Source organism: Cygnus atratus, chromosome 11, assembly GCF_013377495.2.
Source record: "Cygnus atratus isolate AKBS03 ecotype Queensland, Australia chromosome 11, CAtr_DNAZoo_HiC_assembly, whole genome shotgun sequence".
In the NCBI taxonomy this organism is placed as follows: domain Eukaryota; kingdom Metazoa; phylum Chordata; class Aves; order Anseriformes; family Anatidae; genus Cygnus; species Cygnus atratus.
Genome location: NC_066372.1, coordinates 4,858,077 through 4,885,080, shown reverse-complemented (window position 1 = coordinate 4,885,080; position 27,004 = coordinate 4,858,077). Strand labels below are relative to the sequence as shown.

The 27,004-nt window shown below is 39.8% G+C and overlaps 1 protein-coding gene across 4 annotated transcripts in view; it reads left to right on the top strand.

Moving 5' to 3' along the window:
• The window catches only part of THSD4 (thrombospondin type 1 domain containing 4), a 335,185-nt gene that overhangs the window by 142,970 nt on the left and 165,211 nt on the right, over positions 1 to 27,004 (top strand). For all 4 annotated transcript variants that reach the window (XM_035554004.2, XM_035554003.2, XM_050712995.1 and 1 more), the window contains one exon: positions 22,438 to 22,574. In XM_035554004.2, coding sequence (XP_035409897.1) covers positions 22,438 to 22,574 — 137 coding nt within the window. The remainder of the gene's footprint in view (positions 1 to 22,437; positions 22,575 to 27,004) is intronic.

Here is a 27,004-nt window from a genome sequence, read left to right as displayed (position 1 = left end):
GATCTGGGAGGCTCTGCTATTGTTAGTATATTACAGCAGCATTATGAAAGCTGTTACATATCATGAAAAGTTCATTCATCCTACAGTGGAAAATAAACTGCTCAGTGTGATTGCTGTTGGTCCTACCATTACAATGTTATTTCTGCAAAGGCAAATATCTAATAGACATATGTTGAAAAGCTTCACGGCTTAAATGCTGATTTCATGGTAGTCAGTGGGAATTTTACTCTTCTACCCTTTTGCAAGTGATGGTAGAGGATTATTATTTGTAATTCCTGGATTTGTACGTCTTCTGGAGAGGTAGCGTGTGTGAGGCTGTGATCCTGTACAGAACACAGGCTGGGAGAGCTAGTCCTTCATTGGTGTGGGTGCAAAGGGTTAGCATTGTAGGGCGTCTGCCAGCCAGCAGCAAAATGCAGCAGACCATTAACATACATCTCTGAAAATGGGCTTATGGAGCTGTTGAAGATTTTAACTAAGTGGCAGTACAAGAAATCTAGCTTTTTTTTTTTTTTTGAAAGCACGATATTAGTAGGTATCACCTAGTTTAGTGGAAGTGTATAATCCTCATGCTTTTTTAACCAAGGAAAACAATTGCATTTGCCTTTTTAGTTCTTTAAGAAAACTTGGCTTTAAAGAGAGATACTAAGTTAACAGTTTTCTGTGCAGCTTGTTTAAATGGTAATCTAGGAATGCAGCAAGTAAAAAAACATATAGTAAAAGCACCTACAATTTTGCATTGTTATTAGTTGTTTTTTAACCTCTAGCATGTATTTAGTGTATAGGGTTGATTATATGAACTGTTATCTAACTTAGTCTCGTCTCTTCGCTTTGAAATTGTGAAACCAGCTTCTTAATGCTCAAGCACTTCAAAATTTCAGTGTAAATAGTTTGGTTTTATACTTGCATAACAAGATGAAAAAATCTGATATCATCAACTTTTTCTCCATTTCCTGAAATTTCAAGGGCATGGAAATCTTAATCATTTCCAGAAATACTTTATTTTTGATAGTACTAAATAGTCTGCATAAATTCCCTTGGTTGTTAAGAATTGTTTTATTGATACTTGTGAAAACTTATTATTTTGATGTATAGCTTATTCATATTGCTATGAAAATTGACTGTCCTTGTTTATCTCTACAGAAATAACCATGAGAAATAAGAGGTCAGTAACAATAAACAAGCCAATACCAGCTTCTTAATGGGAATGACGGGCTGTGTTCATACTTGTTTGTTCCCAGGCAGATCTAATGCTCCACATCTGTCTGTGTCTCTTCCTCATTTCCTAGTTCAAGCACCCTGCAACAGCGTCTTGTGTGACCTGAAGCAGTGACCTGGCCGCCTCCGTTTCTAATGACAGCAAATCCTTTAAAAATTTCCATTAGAACAAAAATATTCAATCACCCACTGAAATGGGTTACAGCAGTGACAACCCAGCATCTCAAGGTTGGTGGGGTAGCACTGATGATAGGTACGCTACTGTCTGTTTTCATGGTTTGTTTTCTGTAATTCCTGGGTGAAACCAGACTTTCTCAACCCCAGTAAGGTGCTGCTTTTACATACTTCCAAGCTTTGATGCAACATCGTTTAGCTGGTGAAGCCTCAGGGACAGGCAGGTTTCAGCAGACAAGGATGCAGAGGCATCAAGGGACAGTCTAGGATCCCCTACAGATTCTGTGTCAAATCTAGCAATCCATATTCATGTCGAGTCACTTCGGTTACTTAAACTTCAGATTTTCCCCCTTTAACTTCAGTGGGCGTGTTTTCTCCCAAACAAGGACTGCATAGTTTGATTTCCTTTACTGCTATGTTCTCAGTTTAATCAGTATATTCACCCTCCAGTTTTGGAGGGATGTGGGAGAAGGAATGCTCTCATCCTGTCATTGTTGTTGAATACAATCACATGAAGAACCTAAATGTAAACAGATGTCCACTTTTAAAAAGTCAGCATATTGCTGAAATTTAATATTTTTGTTAGCGTCACTGACAAATTTTATTGCAGAACATTCAATCTCTGGTTTGTGTTCAAACAATATCGAGAGATTGTTGCTGCCCTGAAATTTGGAGGGTTTTCAATAAGATTGTTCTGCAGCATGTATTTATTTGTTTATTCACTTAGTGTTCTGACAGGCAGCAGTGGGAGGGACAGAACTCCTTTGGCTGCTGCTGCTCACTTGGGGGAGTGGGACAGGCTGACCGACCCTTGCTTTGTCGCCTCCTTTCCTGTCCTGCAGAGGATGGGGTGGCTGTGCAGAACTGTGGTTGTCCTTGCATCGAGTCTGTGTAGGAAGGAAGAGGGTTTCAAACTGGGTTGTCTTTATGGAGGGTGGTAGCTAGATGAAGTGTCTTGGCAATGGACAGCCTTTTGGCAGCGCAGGGGAGATAGCACAGGGACTGGGTTCCTGTTCTAGGGAAGGAGCACAGGGAAGGTGTGAGGAAAATGAAACATGAAGAAGTACCAAGTTCCGTTAAGAGCTGTACAGGATCACGAGTTACTTAGTCAGCAAAGCAATATTTAAATACTGAAGGTATGCATGCGTCTGAGTATATAAAAAAGGCATGTTTGTTTTCATGTATGTGTACATGTGCTGAGCAGATTATCCATGACAATGGAATTTGAGGAGCTCCTGTTAAAATCAGTGGTAGTTATCTAGAAAAAGTGATTCATTTTTTCCAGCACTTTTGGAGTGTTCTCATTTTAAAGAAAAGTTTAAAACATTTTCCAAATGATGATAGCTAAGTTGGAAAGTTTAACTTAAAAATGTCAAAGGTCCTATAGTCTGGGAACAGCAGCTTTTGCTGCATAAATCTGCATCTGGCAAGATGGAAAGTTCTTACGGTTAGCTGGGTTGACACGTTCAGCCCTTCTACGACTCGAGTTCTGTTTTCATTTGGGTGGGAGTTGTGAACAGAGAGAAGATGCAGCATAGGCAGGAAGAAGGTGAACTAACTAAATGAAAAGCTTTTTTTTTTTTTTTTAACTAGAATAAAACACTATCTTGGTGGAAACACTACATTAGTCACTGTGAAATGAAAGAAGATATTTGAAAAATGTTAGTTCTGTTCTATGAAAATCACCTTAGAAGTCATCACTGGATCAAGTCTCCTTGGAGCATTGCAGGAACACTGGACAAAACCCAGTTTAAAATGAGGTCAGATTATCCTTGGAATAGTATCCAAACCGTGGGGTTAGTTTTTCCTGCCTAAGCCAGCTGCAGATAGAACTGATGCTCTTTCTGCTCCATGAAGATGAAGATTTGCGTGCAGTGCTCCTTCTCAGAGCTGTTGCTTTTAAAAGCTACTCCTGTTTTGAAGACCCAGATGCCAATTTTGTCATACTTTCTTCATCTGAGAGCTATTTCACTTTAAACATAAATCTGTTTTGATCGAAGTGGTATCTTGTCAAATCTGATATTACCCAGTGTTAGAGAGCAACAGACTCTACCTGTCTGGGTAGTTGTTTGGTTTTCATCACAGAACTATGTGAACAGCTCAGTAATTGTTTGATTTTGTTCCCATAGTACTTCTGTGAGAAGGGAAGTTTTATCCTGATTTTGTGGCTTGAATTTATAGAACATGCTTGATTAGTAATTTGCACAATGCCATAAAACAAGGTTTAGCTATGGCAGGACCTAATAGGAAGTATCCTACCTAAAATACTATTTATTCTATTCTTATCCATCATTCTTGATGCCATTAAAGGAGAAATTAAATATTATGATTAATTTAACTCTTACAGCTATAAATGAGTTTTCAGTGGAAACACTGACAAGAAAGACTTCCATCTTACCAATGTTGTAAGCCTTTTGGAAGTGATTGTGAAACCATTTCAATTGCTTTTAGTGTAAATACAAAAGAAAAAAACAAAAGAAGTTGTTAATTGTTCATCTGTGCTGCTAGCTAGTCGATTTGAAACTGAGGTTATTGAATCACATATAAGACCAACATGCATTCTTCTTCCCATTTCTAGTATTGCTTTATTGTGCCAAACCACATGTCAGTACCATCACCACTCTGCCCACAGTCACCACCAAAATGGAAGTGATTGCCTTTCAGTGGAAATAAAATATTAGATCAACAATTATTTTCTGACTCCAATTGTCTTCTAACATGCTTAGCTCAGTTGAAATGCATTTCGTTCACATCTCATTCCCATTCTTTTGTCTTTTGAAGGCCTTGCAGCCAACGTGAAGAGATTCAGTGGGAACATTCTGTGACTTTATTTGCCACCCGTTGCAGAGTGGGATCATGTCTTTGTACCTAAAGAGATGTCTGTAAATGGAACGGGCACCTAGTGTCTGTGAAAGAATCTCACCAAACATATACAGACTGGAGATTCCAGAGAGATGGAAAAGATCTAGAAGATAAAGCAGTTCAGGTGCCTGCATGTATTGTAAAACATGTCTACACCTTTGCTTGTGATCTTCTACCAGTTTTATTTGTTTCTGGAGTTTTTAGAGCTGTGGCTGTCTATGGGCCCTTCCGTCTGTGATCTCATCTCCTCTTTTGAAACTGACATTTGTTTCAGTCACTGTCAATTAGCTTGTTACTATAAAGACTATTTTTGGAAATGGAGAGACAGCCTAGGTATGAGTCTTCTCTGCTGTACAAGCAGGGTACAGGAACCAAAATCTAGCTAAAACTTATGTTAGAGAATGAGTCTGGTGTAAGAAATAACTGCAAGAGCACCAGAGCTGTCTCTTACTGCTCCTCTGTCCCACACAGCAAGGTGGGCCTCTCTATGTCATTTACATAGCAGCGTAACTTCGAGCTTGGAAGGTGATCTAGTCAGGATAAGGGCTGTCTTTCAAAGGTAGAAACTGAAACACTTTCCCTGATGCATCTGTGCAACCCAGGGCAGTGCACATTTCTGGATCAGGTCCTCATGCATACTGTAAGTATTTTAACTTGCTAAATATCATACAGTATGTCTGTGGCAGATACCAGTCTACAGTAGTTCCCAGTTGTAACTGATATGTCTTCCCATTCAATATGTTCCATAGTCAAGGAAAATGTCTCCATATGTTTTGAATTCTCTTGCGTCTTCACTGGAGTTCTTTAAGAGTATGCTATTAATTTAATGTATGATTTTGCTCTACATCCGTGTTGTGTATAAGCTGGTCAATATACATACAGGCAATAAGCTTTGGAATAGCTGAAGTGTTAGCATATGTAAGGTTTATCTAGTGTGAATAGTTTGTAGGCTCAATATTCTCTGGCATATTGTAACAGAAGCCCTAAAACTGGTGTTTTAGAGAGCCACAAATTTTAAAATATTTATTTCATCAGTAATCTCCTTCTTCTCAGAATTTGAATAGTTCATTTGCTTGGCAGCATCTCTTGTCCAGTAATTATTAATTCCAGAAGAACAGCAGCTATTGCAACTTGGGAGCTCCTTTATTTTTCTCTGGCTTTCCTCTGTTTTCCTTTAAAGACAGTCATTGCACTTGATAGAATTTTGCTGCACCCTTGCAATGACAGGGTAGTGCCAGCTCATGTCTCCTAGTCATGGCAGTCTCCTATTTCACTGTAGAGTAGTTTAGAATTTAGGACAACACCAAATAAAAGAGAGCATTGAGTGAGAGGGGATATTTAATTATTTTTATTAGTCTGGCTATTGAATAACAGCATACAACACTCTCGTGCTTCTTTAAGAGAAGCAGTGAATTTTTTTCCCCCAAATCCTTAATTACTCGGCATGGATTGGGCATCACATTGAGACGGCTGCTTAAAGGACTTACACAAGCTTATCTTCACCAGAAGAGCAAGCAGTAATTCAGGAAGGGGGAGGGTGAGCTGCTGAAAGCATATATGTATATGTATTTTTAAAGTGTTTGAGCCAGTACAGAATGGTTTCAATGGAAAATGGATAATGGTTAGCATCAGCTTTTGTACAGCTGCTTTTTGGCTAAAAGGGAGGTAATTTATATTTGAAGTCTGTGAGTATGATTCATTATTTTTCACAATAATATGTTGCTGGTTGCCCCTTCTTTTCCCCTTGAATTCTTTACAGTTAGTAAAGCTACCTCTGCTATTTCAACACGAAATAGCAACACGGTCTTCCTCCATAAGGTCTGTACCAGGTGAACCCAACATCACAAAATGTGCTTGCCCTCTCTTTTTGGATAGCATTTGTGAATAGTTTATATATTTGGTGGCACTCTTACTGCCAGACTTGAAAAGATTGCTGTTGCATTGACTCCAACTTGAGGCAGGGGTGGGGAGAACAGCTTTAGGGAATTTTAAGGGAGCTTTGTTAATGCGTGTCCCTCTTTCTATGCTATCTTAACAAGTATTAATTGGTGCAGACATGTAAAAATGACTTGCACATTTAAAGGTCCATTCCTTTCCCTCTCCTTCCAATTGCTTTGGGAAGAATAAATTTAACTAGACTGGACATGGTTTCTTAACTTTGCTTTCTTGGGGGTTTGGAAACAATTTTGCAATGTCCCACATCTCCACTAAAATTCTGTATTGTTTTGTAGCCTGGCAGTATGGCCACAAAGCAATAGGCTTGTCAGCCTTACACATTCATTGCAAGGTGATTATAAACAGTGGCTTAAACACCTTACAACGACATGTCACAAAAGTGAGAGATTGTGTTGTTTCAGATCTTTGAAAAGGTTCTGATGTACATAGGTAATGGTTGGCTGCTGGGGTATGGAGTTAACACGTGGCATGTGAAGCTTTAGAAAATGTGGTATCCCCTCATGGTGATATATGTTTTGTTATGATTCAAGAGAAGGATTTTCTAGTTATGAAGAGTGTACTTAGCTGCCAGGTGATCATCCTGATACTTCTGTTATTAGATTCAGTTTAACCTTCAGTGTCCTATTAAGACATTTAGACCAAATGCCAGCTGCTTAACGAATGAATCCAAGGCTGATAGAGACTAAGATGTTTTAGTCTATGTAAGGCTTGAAGTAGTAGCAGCGTATTTAATTATTTAAGAGTAATTTTCTCATAAACTAAGAAAATTCTGATCAGCAACCCTTAAATCAACAGCCTCAAACCCAAATGTATATATTTGATGTTATCAAGACGTTTGAAGCAGCAATTACTTTACTGGTTGTTTTTGGCATAAAGGTGGTAACGTTTTGAGAAAGATTTTTGAGTATTAGCACTTACATTGCTCCTACTCTGTTGGAGTCACAGCTGTACACTGATCAGGCTGCAGATGCTTTCTATATACACTTTTGGTGACAGAAAGATACGTATTTTAGTTATGCTTTCTTGAGCCCAGAGCTAGAGGTAGGATTTGCAAGACTGTGAAATTTCAAAATTTACTGCCTTCCAGAGACAAAAACTGACCTCTCAGAAGTATTTTTACAATTAAAGGCTAATATTTCTCGGTGCAATGCTCCATGATGGAATCTGGCCAGGTGCAAGAAAATCTTCCTCCTCTTTCGTTTTGAACTCTGAACATATGTGTGTCTCTGACTGGATGTGAATATTTACATTTCTTTGGGGAGAGAATACAGTGTGAGGCTTATTCATGCAGCAACTGCCATGAACTGTTTGTGTGAATGGTAAATTTCCTTAATGGTAAACAATAGCATCTTGAAGTTTACTGTATGATAGCAAAAATGTTTTGAATGAAGGCTGCTGCTGCATCTGTTATAACTTGTCAGTATGGAACAAGGGAGAAGTCGATCCATAAACACAGGAAGGCTTGCGCACTCTGTGGTATCCTACTTTAGGAAACCAGACCCTTTAGAAGAGCATAGGGACTTGATCCAGTTCATCCCAGTCCCAGATCTCCCCAGTGGTGGAGACTCTGTAAGTCTCCAGAAGTAACTGGAGTGCTTCATTATTCCTTCCAGTGCAAATTTTTCTGTGAAGTATAACAGAAGTCTTCCTTGCCACCACTCTGGCCCATTATCTCCTGTTCACAGGGCACACAGGAACATTTTATTCCCTTCTGTACTTACCTTTATGTCCTAGAGACTTTCAGCCCCTGTGTTTTTGTAAAGCAGCACCATGACCTGAGTCCTGCCCCTTTGGTCGTGTTTTGTAGAGCTCTGCTTATGGTCACACTCTCCCCTGGACTGTCTCCACGTGAGCCCATGTCCCGAAGTGGATGCAGCGCTCAGGCCAAAATTTGGAGCTGTTCAGGTGATTTGCAGACTGCCTTCTGGTTTAGACCTACTGTTGCAATACTTGCTTATTATTTTATTTATGTTTTTATTTACGTTCACCCCTTTGGTGTCTCATGGTAAATGAGATCCACAGCTCCAAATTCCTTGTTTCAGTTCCTGCTTCTCCGTTAGTTACTCAGCCTGTGTTTGTGCAGGTGGTTGTTCTGTCATAACTGTAGGATATTGCACCAGTCCCTATTATGTTTCATCTTGCCTTTTCTGACTCTTCCCCAGACTGTCAACATCTTTTCTTTAATCCTTCCCTCCAATATTCTTGCTGCCTTTCCCAGCTTGGTGTTACCTGCGAATATCATCTCTATCCCATCATCTGCTTTGTTCCTGAAAACATACGGTGGAACCAGACTTACACCACACTTAACCAGACATAATACTTACAGATACCACAATCCAGCCAGTTACCAAGACCTACCGAGCATCGTTTTTGAACCAATTTTGCACTTCTCTTGTATCAATTTCTTCTAGATGGGATTTTTCTAGCTTGAAGGAACAGTGTCAAATACTTTAATAATGCCAAGTGAAATCACAGCTTCTGCTTCCCCTGCACACACAGCCTGTTTGCAGAAGGAAATTAAATGGGTTTGACAAGATTTTTATCTTGACAAATCCGTATTGGTTGCTACCGCTGCCCTGGCTATGGGTGCTTGTGAATAGAGGGTTTGAGTTCTTGCAGAGTTTTTTCAGGAAATGAAACTGAGTTACTTATTCGGCATTTCTCAGCCTCTCCTTCTGCACCTCTTGAGTTGAAAACTTTGTCCCTTTCTCCTTTTCTGCCATCTGCCACCTGCTCCATAATTCTCAGGGGTGACAACTGCTCTGGGATTGCTTCCGCCATTTCAGCGAGCGCCCTGGGGTGCTCCGGGCACCCCAGCTCTGTTGCGGGGTTCTCCCAGGCCCTTGCTGTGTAACGTCTCATCGTGTGACCACGTGAAGGTCTGCTGGCCAAACCTGCGTCGTCAGCTCCCCCGCCGTGTCTCAAAGAAAGCAAACTCCTGGGGAGAACAGGGGCGATAAGAGAAGGGAGGTGCTACACGCTTGGTTTAGAATATGTGGTTCTGTTCATTGTATACAGCGATAACCCAGCTGAATTTGTAGCCAGAAGGGACCAGGTAACTGGAAAGCGCTGTGGTGTGCAGCACGAGGCTCTGCTGGCCGTTCCTCTGTCTGGTCCTGTGCCCTGTGTGCTGGGTTTGGGTGCCAGGGGCTTCAGGGGGATTCCACCGAGGAGTGTGAAAGAGACCGATCCTATTCTCATGGGGCAAACCTCTCCAGTGTGAAAAAGCTCTTTTTTCATTCTGGGAGCAAGCTGTGGCTCCCCACTGCCTTCCAGGGAGACTTCCCCAGACCCCGGCTCACTGAGGTGGCACCTTTCAGTTTTCTGTGGGGACCGACCGTAACATCTAGTGATCAGAACGTGAAGACTTGGGAAAACTGAAGAAAAGAGATGGAAAAATTAGAAGCAAGGCTGCTAAGAAATCTTGAGTCTCAGCAATGATCATTATAGCCTTTTATATAACAATAGTCTTAAAAAGAAATGTAACGTGAAACCAAATCTCCAAACACTGAATGTTTGGGATTTTATCTGTTACCAGAGGGAAAGCAGCTTTAAAATTAACTCATTGAGCTCCAGCTCACTGGCATCGTGTTGAAAACATTGTTTTAAGGAACATTCATTTTTAACTAATGTTTATGAGAATTTGGAAATATATATCTTTGACTATGTAAATAAAAGCATAATGTTTTAACTAATTCTTAAGAATTTATTTGCCTATTAAAGGGCTGTGGCAGGCAGCCAGAGAAACATACTTAGGACATTTTAGACCCAATAACAGCTATATTAATATTTAAATAAGCAGAAGTCTCTTCTAGTATTTCAGAAAAGCTCAGCACCCTGTAACAGTTGTGTTGCTTTTTTTTTCTTTTTTTTATTTAACTTCAGTCAAGCCTTCAGTGTATGAGGCTCAGTCACAACCTATTGACACGTACTTCCTCAGGGACAGTGTCAGTCGCTGTGGGGCTGACTTCCACGTGCCGCTTGCTTCCGACTGTGTTCTGTCTTCAGTGGCTCCAAGGTGGTGATTTCTTGGTGCTGTTGCAGAGCAGAGACTGCTCACTTACAAGTCCTTGCCAAAGGCTTTAGTCGCCTCTGTGGCTTTGCCCATTGATACATGCATGGTATAGAGAGTATAAAAATAGGTGTATCTATAAAAATAGATGAATATGTAAAAAAGAAAAAAAAAAAGAAAAACACCACAAAACAAAACTAAACACATTTAGCACAAGCTCGAACTTCTCTCCTTAGCTGTGAAGGTGGGAATCTCAGTCCTCTCCATGGCAAGACTGTGGTGCAAGTGCTCAGCGGCAGTCTGTGCTGCATGCAGTGCATTTAATCGCTTATGGAGTGGCTTTCTCTAGGGCACAGAACAGGAAAACAGCTCACCTGTATATAAGTAAAAATGAGTTCAGCATATACATACTTATATTTTCACCAGTTACACACTGGTGATCGGTGTAATATAGAGACTTAGACTTCTAAGTCATTTAACTTTGTGAGCATAAATATATTCCTGTAAGAGATGTCTGAAAGCTTTTGTCTGGAATGTTGCTGGGGGCTTCACAAGCCTAAACTTGAATCTCCTTGCTACCCACCTACCTTTTGCACTTATTATTCTGAGGTGTGACACGAAGACCGTATTTAGTAGAATTGATTTTAATAAAAATGGCCAAGAACTCTGGAAAGTCTGAAGACAGGCTTTGGAGGTATATTTACTAGTACTGCCAAAGTATTGATTTCTGAGAACAATTTAATGTGATTTTACTTTGCAGATATTTGGGGGCTGCTCATGTGTTGATAGAGAATTTTATTTCAAAATGGAGATCTGGATGGAAGCTGAGATTTCAGAGGCCCAGTAAGATTCTAATGGAATCAAATAGAAATATTCGGTTCTTTCAAATTTTAAAGACCGACAGAAAGCAGTATCAAGCACCTTCTAGAAAATCCCAGACTCACAGCAGCTGGGACTGATACTCAGCCCCCCTCAGGAAGTGGTCAGCCCTTCATGGGATAGTGCTCCTTATGGGATTTCCCAGATGAGAAACCGCACTGCCTGTTGCAGGTTTTCTTCTCTGATTAGTGCCAGAATTTAAAACAAATGCAAAACCAAAAACCTGTGTGGATAACAGAGATTGTTTAGATTAGTTAGTTAATTAGTGTGTTTGGTTGGTTTTAATTTCTATCTCTGACCTTAGTTTGGGCTTTGCTTGTATGCTCTCTAAATATTTTCATTCTGTTTTTAATGAATTCTGTATCATGTCTCTGCAAGAGAAGGTATCTTCCATGAAATCCTCGTAGTCTATCTTCTGCAAACAGTTTCTGCGGTATGTCAGACCATACAATTATTAAATGGTTGATTTAATCAGCTTTATATGGATAGCAAGTTATGCCAGCAAAATAGAAAAACTTTTAGGAGATTTTTTCACCACCTTTTAGAGGCACCCATGCTTGGGCCACCATCTTATTTATGAGGGTCTTACTGATACAATTTTAGATATTTCTGGATATAAAGGGAAACAAAAGTTTTGAGTTTAAGCATCTGCTGTCTGTATGTCTTCTACTTATCCGACTTTTCCCTAAGTTTGATTCTACACACTGGGAGCTGTTATTCAGAGGTTCACCAGAAGTGAATTCCATGTGAAACTGTCATCCTCTGGCTGCTCTGAAGGCCAGAGAGTACAAGTCTGCGTGGCTGCTGAGCACTGCATGCAAAGTGTCAGCGGTGGCTTGTAAATACAGACAAATGCCTGCTTTTCTCTGCCAGAGGAGCACTTTAATCTCCGTTTGCATGGAGCAGTGGAGACATCCAGTGGCCAATTTCTTCAATGGCTGACAAATTGCATTTTGGCTGCCTGACATGAAAGGCTGATGTGAACAGTCATTTTGGGGATTTTTATTATTATTTTTTTTTAATTTAGAAAAGAGTTCCAAATGTAACACAGTAAAAGCTGATGTCTGTAGAAGAAAGGACAGTGCCTGGTAATGTCATTTAAAGGGCTACTGGCCCTGAGCCACTGGTGGCCATATAACTTGTGGCAGTTGTACTGAAGCCAGCAGTACCTGCTGCTCAGGTACTCACGCAAACCACCCCATTGAGTGCTTTGCTGAACTGGGGCTGACACCTTGGGGCACCTTGACATCTGGGGCACCTTGACATCTACAGTTTAGATTTAAAATCTTTAGAGCAAGCAAAAATCTTATGGTTTTGGTAGACAAATGTGTGTGTACTGATCTAAACTTGAAATACAAAACTCTGTTTTGAACACCGATTGAAGACCATTATTGTTATCAAATAAATGGCAAAGACAAGGTATTGTGAATTGTGTTCTAGCTGCCTGAAGCCGTTAAGTGGAATTTGACAGTGATGTGAGGACACAGAAATAGCCTCACCTGGGAAAGACTGGTCACCTTGCAGTATGCAGAGATTTGAGGCAGACACGGTTGGTTTTAGGTGCTTTATTTCATTCTGGCTCAATAATGATGTTTGTATGATTTCCCTAATGTTTATAAAAGCTGTAACTGGAGCAGAAGAGTACGTGTTCTGATAACAGTCCCCTGCCCTTCATAGTGTAAATGCCTGATGGGTATGTCATACAGCAGTTCCACTGCTGTTACTGTGCAAAACCCCTCCTTGCATGGGTTATCACTATTTCTACATACTGTAGAAAAGAGAAAAAGCAACAGCTGTGTGGATTGGTAAGCTGCTCGGATTGCTTCCTCTTTTAGATGTAAATCAAGATGGCAGACATGACAAAGCTCATGGTGGGTATTTCTGCAGCTTTTGTTAAACATCACAGCTTCTCCTGTACCTAAATTCCTCTCCTTTTACATGGGGACCCAGGTACAACATTCATACTACACTTAGACAAATGTTTAGGCAGAAACAAAAAAGATTTCATAAAGGCACATCGAATTTATACCTTTTGCTGATTTCCAGATGTCCAGCTGGTCAAGAGAGGCTTGTGTGTGTGTGCGCATTTATGAATGACTTATTTCCAGTTGGATCCTTTTAATTTCATTGGGGAACAATGATCAACTTTCTGGCTATTTTTAATGGAAGGCAGCAAATCCATAAGGTATCACTAATGGTTTTTTAATGACAAAGAGGTTTGGGAGGAATGGAGAAACCAGAAAAACTGGAATAAATGATAATGTTTGCAAGCTGCTTATTGCCATAAACTCTAAATATGAGTAAAAGATTGTGGAAAATCAGAGCCTTTCAGAAATATTTCTCCTCACTGAACAAAAATCTTTGCTGAAGCTACTCTGTAGTATGTTTTTTCTCTCCTATTCAGTTCCCAATTAAATCTGATGCTTGCATCTGCTGATCTAACACAACCTAATCCAAAGAAAGGAGAGGCATCTGAATGTAGCAAATGATACAAATATTCCCAAGGGAACTTCTAGTCTAGCTCCTAAAAGGTACAACCGTCCAGTTGCTGAAAGAACTGAGAAGGAACTAGCTAGCAATGCCTGACCTGTAAAATCTCATGCAGATGGAAGGAGAGGGAAGAGGCATGGAAAAGCTAGCAAGAGGCTTGAGTTCCTTCAGTTACACAGACTTCTGGAATTACATTGCAAAGGAGAGTTAAAACAAGGATGGTATGCATAATATAGAGCATGTATTGATCAGAAAGCTTGGACAAATATAGTATTTTTAGAATGTATATTTAAACCAAAATGTCTGTTGTACATCTTACTATTTTAGGATCCAGTATGTAACACTACCTACTTCAAATAATACTGTAAATAAAACTTTCTTTTATGTACCTTGGTGATTTAGTTACAAAGGCATTTAAGGTTTTTCTCCTCTGAAGACAGGCTGAGGGATTTGGGGTTGTTTAGCCTGGAGAAGAGAAGGCTCCAGGGAGAACTTATAGTGGCCTTCAGTACCTAAAGGGGGCTGCAGGAAAGCTGGGAAGGGGCTCTTCATCAACTAGCATAGTCTTAGGACAGGGGGGAATGGTTTTAAACTGAAAGAGGGGAGATTTAGATTAGACATTAGGAAGAAATTCTTTCTTCAGAGGGTGGTGAGGCACTGGCCCAGGCTGCCCAGAGAAGCTGCGGATGCCCCATCCCTGGCAGTGCTCAAGGCCAGGCTGGATGGGGCTTTGGGCAGCCTGAACTGGTGGGAGGTGTCCCTGCCCATGGCAGGGGGGTTGGAATTACATGATCTTTAAGGCCTTTTCCAACCCAAACTATTCCGTGATTCTGTATTTTGGCTTGCTACTAAAATAAAAGACCTTTCACAGGTCACGTATGCAACTAACAAGCAATAGGTGGTGAAGAATATGTTCTCATGGTAAAATTGACTTTGTTAAATAATCAAAATAATGAAGTCATTGGTCCCATAATCTTTAGGATAGGTTGTTTGGGCTCCAGTTCAACTTCATGGCAGTTAATAGATAGACTCCTGCTACATTTAGTGAGTTACAGTATGGCCCATTTTCAGTTCTCATTTTAGCAATGAGCTTAGCAGCCAGAACCTGTCCCCAGCCCGGTATTTCACATAGCTGTAAATTCTCAACAGAGCACAGCTGGCCTGGCCAGCCCTGCATTGCAGAGCCCAGCAAGCTGCGCATGCTGGGAAGGAGCTGCTTTGCCTAACGAAGTATCTCAGGGTCTCAGCTCGTCAGCCCACCTGTGCCTGAGCACAGAGGTCCTGAGAAAGCTGCAAAGGTGCTGCAGCTCAGAGGCTGTCACCCTGACTGAGCTCTCTGTGCCATAAAGGAGTTTCCTGCTTGCCTCATTGATCCTAATAACGTTCTTTATATAGTTCAGTGGCACATATGTTACTGTGCTTTGAATTAAGGGTGATGCCTTCTATACAGCGGAAGTCTCAAAGTTCCTCATGACTATTTAATGTAGGACTTACCAGACTTGGGAGTGGAACAAACTCTGGTATATCCAGGTAAAGATGAAGAGTTTTTGTAAATGATACCTTCCTTGTTTGGATTCAGATTCGTTAAAATGTACTTGCAGTCTCTTTAGAAAAGTGTGAATATATGTATTTTTGTCTTAATATTTAAAATCTGATACAACATATTTTAAATGTATATTGAGTTATTGAGACCAGATGAAATAATAAACAACTTTATTATATGAGGAAAGGAGAAGTGGAAGTAAAAAAATGTCTACTGGAATGAAAAATGGAAAATGATTTTTGGCAAAAAAAAAATCTGAGCCAGAGTAGTAAAAGTTTATAACAGAACTAACAGTTAACAAAACTGAAAGGGACAAAGTAAAAAATAAACACCATTCTTTCAGGTTATTGTCAAAAGATGTTTGCAAACCTAATAAGGAGAAAGTATCAAAAGAGACTCAAGTAAAGGAGATCACTCTACAGCAGTCTTTCTGTTGAGAAAAACAAATATAGTTACATAAGTAGTTCTTAGAATACATTTGTGTATTGTTACTTAGAAATTTGGCAACAGGTAACTGTGCGGTAAAACAAAACAAAACATTATTATTTCAGGCCACTTCCAAAAGCTTGTAATTGTCAGTCAATGGAAAACCACCTTGGTTCAGATTCAGGTTCATGTCATTGACCTGATAGAACTTCAGTTGTTAAATTGCAAAACTCGCGGTGATGTTCCATTACTGCTAACTAAGCCTACACATTTTCCTCCTTCTTTGTATAGGAAGTGGCATAAACAAAGTTGCCTGTATTTAGTACAACAGCAACACTTTTCATCCATTCAGAGCTCTGCAGGTAGTCACTAATAGATGCTTTTTAGTTTGGAACTGTCACGTTTACATCTGTCTGGCATGGTGTACCACTCGAAGTCTGCAATGTAGCTGTCAGTTAGCTTTACTAACTTTACTAACAAGCACAGTGGATGCAGAAGCCAGAGACTTGCGACTCCTTGCCTTACTCCTTCCCTCTCTGCCCTGCAGGCTCCTGTGGGATAACCGAGGGTGTCTGTCGGTCAGTCTGAAGCTCAGCCTGCAGGTCTGCAGCTGAACTCCCTCAGTGTTGATAGACTTTACCTAAAATCAGTGTTATGTGGACAGACATGAGCAAATCTCTTAAGAGTCTTTTCCAGTGTCAGCTGTGCCCCATTACACTTCCTGTAAAGCAGATTCATAACTTGTATTGTAAGCGCTGATTGCAGCCCGTGGCGAGCCTCTCTGAAAATAATGGAGCTGTGTGGAGACAACTTGTTCCTGGAACAATCGCTTCTGACACCTCCTGGATGAGTGCATCTTGGCTCAGTAATGGAAAAGCACTGAAGTTGACTTTACAAGGCAGTGTGCACACAAAATGAAGCCTAATTTAAATTAGCTTAATCCCATAATGTAATATTAGCGTGAACGTGACATTTGCTTGCCAAGAGTGTGCATGCCACTTCTCTGTGGGCACCCTCAAGGCATGTTTCTTAACTTGCAGAGCTTGTTAGTAACTATTTTTAGATCTTTAGGCAAAGTTACAAAAACTGACAAATGGTGAAAGCATTCGGTAACTAGTACTGCCACATAGATAACAACAGGGAGTTTGGGTCTCACATTAAGTTAGGATTTGGACTGAGGAACCATCAGTGAGAGTTTGTACGTTCCAGTCCCTACCTCACAGCATGTGGAATGTGACAGTTCTTTGTTCTATCATTTATTTACTCTGGTTGCACCTACAGCTAGCATTGTCAGTGGCGGTAGATTTAATGTGCGTGCAGTGGGACATGGTGCACGTTCCAAGCAGCTTGCACTTTTAGGAGCTGAAACAGAAAGGAGGAACTCACTACGTTTCATAAGGGTAATCAGTGTGCAGTTGTGCACAATGATAGATTTATTTCATTAGCTTACTGATCAGTTGCATTTTGATTTCATTTGCACATTATTTTTTTTCCTTGGCTATTTTTAATTTCCCTTTGAACATCTGAATACATTATTTAGCAAATGTATTAGAGTTGGAATGCTCTTGCTTGTAACATTTTTTCCTAAGAATATCATTAGATTGAAATTCCTTGCATTGGCAAGCTGCCTGTTCAGCTCTCTCCTTATCTCTTCAAGCTTACTGCTGAGCTGCTCCACCACTAGCCTGGCCTGCTTAGCCTTGGTGTCCATTTTCCTCCCTGTCACCAATTATTGAGCATGTCCTTGGCAACAAGCTGGTGACCAGGACAGAAAACATTGAAGGAGGAAGCTGCAGGAAAGGCATAGTTGGTGTGAAGTCCAAAAGCACCCTCTGCACATGCTGGTGGTGTGGAGCTGCTTGTTTTGGGGAGAGGAATTCCTCCTGGGTCCTCTGCGCAGGGACAGGAGGATAGGAGACCAGAAGGAAGGAGGAAGGCCTTAGCAGGGGGAGGCTGATGGGGAAGCTGCCTGGGTTGGTTTCAGTTCTCCAGAGGATGTAACGGGAACAGATACAAACAGTAATGCCAAATGCCTCAGCTTCTCTCTAAGGGCTGTCACCCTTGACCATTGCTGAGGGAAGAGGAGTTTAATTTGGGGACTGTGGGGCCTCTGTGCTGCAAGCCATGCTCTTTCAGGGCATGCCTCAGCATGGCATAAGCACCAGTGCACATAATTTGCCTGGAGAAATCCCCTTCAGAAGGGTTTTAACATTTGGAAATACTCTTTTTTGATTTATTCAGAAGCATCCGCGAATAGGAATGGTTCCAGAATGACACTTCTTGATGCTTTAAATGTGCACACGTTCTAGATTTGGGTATTTTTGGAGGACATCAATTTATTAAACCAGTGACGGCCGAGATCCGCGCGGGATTAGGCCGGAGCGGTCACGGCCATCTCGCGCACCGGGGCCGAGGAACCGAGGGCGGGAGGCGGGAAGGGTCGCGAGCGCAGCGGCAGCGCCCCCCCGCCTTCGGCGCCGCCTGCGGGCCGGGGCCGGGGCCGTGAGGGGTGCCCAGCCCTGGCCAAGGCGTCCCTGAGGGAGCGCCCCGTGACCGGGCGCGGGCCCCGGCCCATCCCCACAGCGGCCCGGCCTGTCCTGTGCGGCGGCGACCCGGGTGGGGGTAAAAAGAGGTGGGGTCGCTGTGCGAGCGTGGGTCTGGCAGCCCGAGGGAGGGAGCGGGCTTGGCTTGGTTTTGCTTCCACATGCGCTGGTATTGACACCCCAAGAGGAGCCGTGGGGCCTCGGCCTGGAACGGCTCCCCAGGCCCTGCTGGAGTGCCAGCTGTGGGCTGTGGTGTGGTGACATACGGTCCTGCCTGGTCCCCTTGGAAGATGCTTGGGTAGGGTGCACAGCTGAAGTTTTCTTCTCAGACCTGTACACTGAAGATTGCATTTCAACAGAGTGCTTAGGGGAAATGAAATGTGTTGACACTTAATTGTGACTTTGTTTTGATCAATCAAAATACCCTTAGAGTAAAAGCAACCACAGGTTCCTGTTGGGCTGCCCAAACTCATCTGTTCTTGCATTCATTATAGGTTCCATGTATTTCTGTGTGAGAGTTTGGTGGACAGGATTTTAGAAATCCACTTTTCCTCTTCTCTAAGTTACACATACTTATCAGTACATACACAGTCTTAAAAAGCTCTGTGTGTATTTTAGTGCATCAGTGAATATGACAAATTAATTGCAAATCAGGTTAGTTTATGCACTTAATGACTTTACTGCTGCTATGGCAGATTTCCAATATGAGGTGTGTGGAAGGTTATCTAAACTGGTGCCTATGTGCAGGGTTTCTATGTCCTGGTAGAAAATGTGAAAGAATTTATGGTGGAAAGTTTTCGCTGCAGTATCATCTTGGTGATGCAAAAGAAGTGCAGTTTGTAATTAGTCTTGGGGTCTCAGTACCATTACCACAGAATTGGGAGGTGGAAGAACCACGCTGCGGTCCTGTTTTTGCTTGCTTGCCTTGCCTCTCTCTGTTCCTTGTGCAGAAAGGTGGATGGTAAGTTTTGACACGAGACATGGGAAGGGCTCCCAGGTCTGCCAGCTGAGACATGCCCAGGATAGCCCTGAAGTACTCAAGGCTAGTTTGGCAAGAACATTGTAAGAAATGTAGTGAGTTTTTCAGTTTAGATTACGTTCTCAGTCTGTAAAAAGAAACCCAGATATTATGTGTTACCATGATTGTTTACTGAAGTACTATTCTCTTTCATTTAAGTCAATAATGAATATTTCCGGCAGACCTTTTGCAGTAGCGTTACATTTCACCAAAGTTCACTGTTTAATAAAGTAGTTTAAATGGATAAAGTGAGACTTTCCACAAAGACTTGGTTGTGTTCAGGTAAGCCTGAGAATGAAAAGCAAAGACCAGAAATTAGGAGGACATGTGAAACAGTACTTGTATAGTGAGCTATCTCACTAACTGTGTCACGCTTTCAAAAAGAGCCCATTTTGAGTGGAAGTGCATCTTGCTGCCAGCCGGCTTGGCAGGTCTTCAGCATGTAGCCTTAGTCTATTCCCTGAGGTCAGATAGCTGCTTTTGTAAAGTCTGGGATCGTATGACATAGTACTAAAATACATTGCCTGTGTGGAATCAATCGCTTCACAGCTCATTGTATAATTGACATTTAATGTACAGTTGCCAAGCCAATAGTGCAGTTTGACATGGAATTAAAAACACAAGAGCTGTGGCAAAATACTGGGTAGGAGAGGGTGTCAAGATACATGGAAGGTTAATTGGCAATGGAGTATTTTTTTACTAGTTTGGTGTCTTGTTTTACAAAGCAAGTTCTAAAATATGTTTGCTCTATTGCAATTTATGCATCGCAAATACACCGTTCTTATACAAAATGCCTCTCATTCAGTAGGAGCCATACACTTGAGCTCTCTTAGACATTTACAGATTTTGTAGATCTTTGAAATCTGGGAACATCATGTCAAAGTATTAGTAATTGATACATGGCTGACTGAGGCAGTGCCTTGGCTTTTCTCATCCAGAGAATCTAAGTTCTGAAGGCCAAGGTATTAGAGGATGAGTCTCTAACCCTTTGTTAAGGATTGATTTTTATTTTATTTATTTATTTTGACTGTTCAAAACCAGTGGTTCTTCTAATATATTTTGTTTGAGCTGGAACAGTTCCTAATTAAAAGACTGAAAGACAAAAGTTAAGAGATAAGCATCTCACTTTATAGAGCAAGTAAAATCAGCCTTAGCATCATTGGTAATATGCTAAATTAGCAATGTAGTACTCTAACATATCAAATTATCAAAAAAAAAAAAGGGGGGGAAGGAAAGAAAAGAAAAAAGAAAGTCCAGGGAAAAATTACATGGTTCAACAGTTAACTTACTCAGCTTTCTAAGTAGCACAAGACTCCTGTCAGAGTCTAACAGGCAAACTGATAATTTAAATAATAAGTATTTTAAAGGATCAAAACCAAATGAGAGACATTAGGAGGAGGAAGAGGACAGTAATGTGACTCTTCAGGATACTTGAACTACAGGGAAATAGCATTGAAAATATGGACATATAAGAAACCCTAAATGGTAGTTTGACTTGGTTTCAGGAAATGGAAAGATAAGAAAATGTATACTGCATAGATGCTGATTGATAGCTAGTGCTACAGGTTGTAAAAATAGGACACTTTCAGAGACAGAAAAGGACAAGTTGATTTCAATTGTAATGAATCATTGAAGTTGGATTACATTCATTTGAGAATTCTGAAAATGATTGTGTGTGGAGCATCCGAGCTGATAAGAATAATACTCAGTTTATCATAATAACTGCCTGTTATACTTGGGAACTGGACTGCAGGAAATATCTCACTTTTTAATTTTATTTTGTGTAAGAATTAAATGAAGTCCTTGGAATGATAAGGTAGTGAACCTGTGTTAATGAAGTAGCCAGTGGAAGAATGACCTACTTGTGCATACCATTCACAAAAAGGAAAGCAGGCAAACAAGTCATTGACCTGACTTCAAAATAGTAGAGGTTTTTGTGGATGTTAACAAAAGATTGTGAGACACAGTTGATGACATACATGGGCAGCAATTAAAATCTAGTATATTTCTCATCACACAGCTGAAATTTCAAAATTGGTCTGCTGCACTAGTCCTATGTCCACATAGGGGGTAACTAAAGTTGAGCTGAAAGTTTGTTCCTCTTACAGAAGATAGCTTTTAAATATCTATGTGAAATTATTGCATGTATTTATTTTGGTTGATTGTTATGCTTTAGATGAAGATACAAAAATATACTGTGAGTCAAGCAGAACATCTTGGGAATATTACCTATTAGCTAACTAACTAAGGTATATAGCCTTTCTCTTTGACAGATGAAATTGCAGTGAATTTTGGTTACGCTGTAGCATATGAGTTGAAGCTTTGTGAAGTCAGTGGAATTTTTGTTCTTTGATTATGGCAGCAAGGAAATTGTTGTTGTCAAAATAATTTTTTTGTACCTCACAGCCACCATGACTCTTAGTTGGAAAGAACCTGAAGGTATTGTTTTTTCAGTTGGCAAATACGGTTAATTAACTATATGCAACTTTAACATGACAGATAATTTGCAATAGTATGACTACGCATGTATTAACAAACTTGATAGCATAAGGTACATGGTGTGTTGGACTGATCTCTTTAAATAATAGATTTTCATGGACGGTGACGACAGTTTCTTGTCTTCTGTGTTCTGCTCACCCAGAGTTCAGTGGTCTTGATTTCCTTCTGGCTCTTGCATATCAACAGAGATCACTTAGATGTGTTGGTTCTTGAGGTTTTATTTGGGATGAGCTTTTGAACAATGATGTGTTTATATATTTTAAATCTCATAGAATTTTTGTTCTTTAATTTTGTCTTGAACTAAGGAATAGTCACAAAAATGCAACTTTTAAAAATGAAGAGGAAAAGGATTCGGATTTTTTTTTTAATTTGCATCTAGGTTGTTTTAAGCATTTCTTAATACTAAATATTAGCATATTTGTTTGAGGTAAACTAACCAGTTAGTAAGTACATGAGCCTAATTTGAGGCATATCTTTTTGATTACAGTGTAATTTTGCCAACATCTAGGTTTCATGAAATACCATAATGTGTCATAATCACTATAGTGCGAGAAGACCAAATTTGGAAAGATTTTTCTAAAACTAAAGATGCTCTTGGTCATCTAGGAAAATATCTGTCATTGAAAGCTGAGCTACAGGTTGAATTTTCATGAAGTATGTTTAAATGCTTTTCATGGAGTTGCTTTCTTGTTCAGCATTCATTTAATACAGTGATTCACGTTGCGTTCTTACAAGCTGCAGCATTAGTTGTATATGCTTGTCTTTTTTAAAACTGATGCTGTGGACTTTCTAACAGTTTTTTTTTCTTTTTCTCCAGTGAAGGGAAGTCAGAAGTGTGAGCTGAATTGCCGTGCCATAGGCTACCGATTCTACGTGAGACAAGCTGAAAAAGTGATAGATGGGACACCCTGTGACCAAAACGGAACTTCAATCTGCGTGGCAGGGCAGTGCAAGGTAAGGCTACCGTCTTTAGCAAATCGGCCTGTAGACTGTCTGTGCCATTCGTAATGTCTATAATAGGTTGATACTTCACCTGTGGAATGATGTCTTCAACTTCTTTCTTAGGCTTTAGCAGATTTCAGAAATGCTAACTTCTATTATTACAGGTTTTATTTCCATACTATTTTTTCTGTCTACTGAGAGCAAACTATGGAATCCTGAAAGGCTTGATTCAGAAGGTGTTCTGGCCACAATTAAGGTGACTTTTGGTGAGCTTTTCCATATGTTTAGCTTTAGTTCTTTTAGAAGAGATTCTATGGAAGAATCAAAGTGAAAACATTGGAAACATAAGTAAAAGAGAGATATAATATATTTCTTTTAGTAAACTTCAGTGTGGAGGTATTTTTTTGAGTCTGCAACATAAACAGGTAACTGAATAACCAAATTATTTTGATGGCATTTTAGCTGGAGTTAGTTTTCTGTTTGGCCTGTTTGCCATTTTTGAGATTCAAGTCTTACTGGCTGTCCATTTACTCAGTAGTGATGTTCTCTTAGAATATACTGAAGTGAATGACAAACTTTCAAGGGTTCAGAAGGAGCTACTGCATTGACTTTTTGCAGCCTGCTGTCTGTCTTCCCTTTGTAATGAATAAATACACTGTTCTTTTTCTGCAAGATGGTAGCAATCTTAAAGACAATGCTATGGTCTTTGAAAAAATGTTTATTTGTAATTTTTGGTGAAGTAAGATTAGTGAAAATATGTATAACATAAATTGCCAGCAAGTGGCATTGGATGCTTGGATGATGTTTCCATGTACATTGGCAAAAGAAGCAGAAGTGGGTCAGATGTGACTCACAAACTCAAATTGTGAAAGGTCAAGTTCAGTTTAAATAGTTGGTTTGCCAGAGGAAGTGTCTTATGACTACAGCCTTTTCTTAGGCACGTCTAAATTCCTCTTGTACACATTTGGACAATGCTGTGTATGTTTCTGTTCTCAGCAGTGCACGCAAAGCCATAGCTTTGACTTTCCTTTGTAGATGATAGATCTTTGGGAAGTTGATCATTCTTGAAAGTGTCCCTTGATCTCAAACCAAATCTGAAAGGGCCAGGATTTTTTCTTAATTACTGTTCTGATCCATGACTTGGAAAACTGAAAAACAGGTATAGTATACCAGCTGTTTTCCAAGTACTGTGCAAATGAAAAAGTGTATACTGATACATTTGTGTTGGAGGTCTGGCTTAGCAAGGAAAGTCAGTGTGTTTGGCAACCTACTGGGAAATAGCGTTCTGAGTTTTGAAAATCAGGCATTGCGTGTATAGAATGCCACTTCATAAAGCTGCATATAAGCAAACCATACACTATAAATGCTTACAGTGAATATGTATCTTGGATTCATATAATCATCAAACAATTCAGGTTGGAAGGGACCTGTGGAGGTCATGTAGTTCATCACTCTACTCAGAACAGGGCCAGCTGTATGAGATAGCTGTCATGGCCTTTTCCAGGCTGAGTTTTGAACCTGGTCCAGTGTTAGAGCATCATCGTGATGGAATCTTTTTCCTCGTATTTGACTGAAATTCCGCATATTGCAACTTGTGCCCTTTGTCTGTCAACCTAGCACTGCTTACCTCTGAAAATAATCTTGCTCTGTGTGATCTGTTACACTCTCATTAAGTATAAACAGCAGTGAAATCTTCCCTTAGCCTTCTCTTAAGGCTAGGGATCCCTAGGCTTTAGTCCCATTTTCCCCCCTATGTTGTTGAAAATAGACCTAGAAATCAAAATCTCTGTGCCTATGTAAACTGTTCCTCAGTAATGCTTCGTTAATTGGTGTAACCTAGAGAGTTGAAATAGAATCTGTTTTGTATTGGTGCTCAGTGCCTTAGAACCAACAAATTATTGTGAGAAAGCCAAGATAAAGCAGGTAAAGGCTCTTCGTGTTTTATCCACTTTATTGTGGTTCTCGCTATGGCTAAGTGCAATGAAAGAGTAAGCTAGGAAGAGCTGAGAGAGTTGACCAAGTCCTCATATGCAGTAGTATTAACTGCACTTGTGCAGAAGTAAGCTGAACTTTGGAGGCTTTGGAAGACACATTTAGGTAAAATATTGAAAGGTTTGTATTCTTCTTCTGAAGAGGAACTTCAGTCACTAACGGGTCAAAATGTAAACGTGGAATCAAAAAAAAAAAAAGTATCTCATGCAAAAATTTACAGGTTAAGAGAATTGTTTAATTCTCATGTATGTATGTTTAAGTGCCTTATTAAGCAATATATGAGAGCTTCTATTGATAGATGCTTAATAGCCTCAGTTAAGTCCATGGTATAAAAACAAAAGCCACCCTTCAATCCGTAATGAAAGTTCACAGCAGTTGTGCATTCACAAGCCTCACATTATGTCGTGCATGTTGAGCTTTAAGAATTTGTCCTAAATTGTACATGACATTCTGTATGTGCCTGTGTAGTGAGTTATAGTTTGGTTGGATTAAATGCTGTATTTTAAACCTATTTATTATATTTCTAATCCAACCCCTATCTTAACATTTTTTTTCTTTTGACTTTGTGAGTTTATGGAAAGATTCTGATTCTATTTGGGATATTTTCTTTCTTCCTTCCTTTGCATAAACATCTCTTCATTGCATCTGCTTTTGCAAGTCTTTGAAAAGTACAGAGGATAATGATTCTGTATGATCACTTAACATTTAGTGACACCATTCTACAAAACAATGAGCTTAATACTTAAATTGCTAAATGTGTTATCAAGAATAGCCTAATAGCCTAATCTGTTCTACAGTTCTGTGCTTTTTTTTCCCCCCCCTCAGTTTTATTAGTGGAAAAATACTGTCAGGGTGTTACAGTTCCTCCCTTTCTTCTCTCTGGTATTTCTTCTAGCTTGTTATTTTTTGTATTTGTCCTATTTCTTTTATTCTCCTCCCATAGACATATATGGGTTTTGTTCATTTGCTGGTACTTATTTCAGTCCTAATCGCATCATTGGCAGTTGCAGTTTAGGTGAGTGACCCTCAATACGTAAGTGTGAAGCAGCTCCATTTATCACTTGGGTCTGTAAATGTTTGTTCGACAGGAGAACAAGAATGCAAGAATGTATTTGGCTCTTTCCTTCATATCAGGAAGGAAAATCACATGTTCAGTCTTTCTTGTGTTCCTTCAAAATGTCCTGTCACCAGCTCCAAAGTGAGGAGAATGGACTCCTAATTGTCCAGCTGAAATGACTTTCTCTCTATAGGATAGTGAAGTAATCACTGTCTATATTTTTTATTCATGATTACTTTCTCCACAGACACAAACATCATATTGTGAAAAACATGCATAAGTTTTTGGCTTCCTTAATATGGTAGCAAGTAAGACAAGCTCACCTCATCTTTAACGTGTAATGAGGAAGTAGATAGCAACAATCCTCTGGTACTCTATTGCTTTCGCAAATACTGTACATCTGTTTGAAAGCACAGATGTTTTCTGGTTATTTTCAGTATATAATTTAAGTTCTGTCTTTCTGCAAAAACTTTGGTTGCAGGAGGCTGTTCCTGAGTGAAGTTGAAAGGTATCAAGAATTTATGCCAAATAAGATGCTTCAAAGTAACTCAAATATTTTCTTAAGGTTCATATCTACATTGTACTGAAGGTACTAACCTTGTGGTGGTAGTGGAATTAGGTAGTGGAAAGGTCAAATTGGAACAAGGCTGTTTTGCTTCAAGGAATTGACTAATTAACTTCTTTACAGGGACTGTGAAAGAAAAAAAGTGTTTATTTTTTCAATAGACTATAAAAAGATTGAATGTACAGATATGGCACACAAATTTCTCACATTGTCTGCATTAACAGGACTTCTGTTAGAGAACGTTAGAGTTGTGGAACAGCAACTGCTACTGTGTTGTGATCCACAATCATTACTAATTCAGGACAAGTTCTTTAATCATAATTAACTGTGATATTCAGGAGTAATACCCTTGAAAAAAAAAATAGGATGTAGTCCATTCACCTCTTTATACAAGGGCACAACTAAATCAAAGTTACAGCACAGGCCAGAAGCAAGCTTTGTGCTTTCAGGACTCAGTAAAGAGTTCTGTTTTTTCTCTCTTTTTTTTTTTTTTGATCTCTGTTGACTGTTAATACTTGTCTTCCAGCAGTATTTATATTTCTTGAAATTCTTCCTGAATACTAGCAGTCTGACTTGCTACATCTATTGCTAGGCTTCTGACTTTTTACACAACTTACGGAAAGGGGAGCTCTCAAAATCTTGTTTCTCTGATCTAATTGAGGAAAGCAGGTGAAGTTTAAAGAAGATGGGAGCCATTACTATTTCTTTCAGGTTACTTTTATTAAAATTTTATTATGTGCCTTTCTATAAGTAAAAGAAAATGTTAGTTTGAAAAGTTTTGTGATCAGTTTCTATTTCATCTTGCAGTATGTACAGAGGATGCTCACT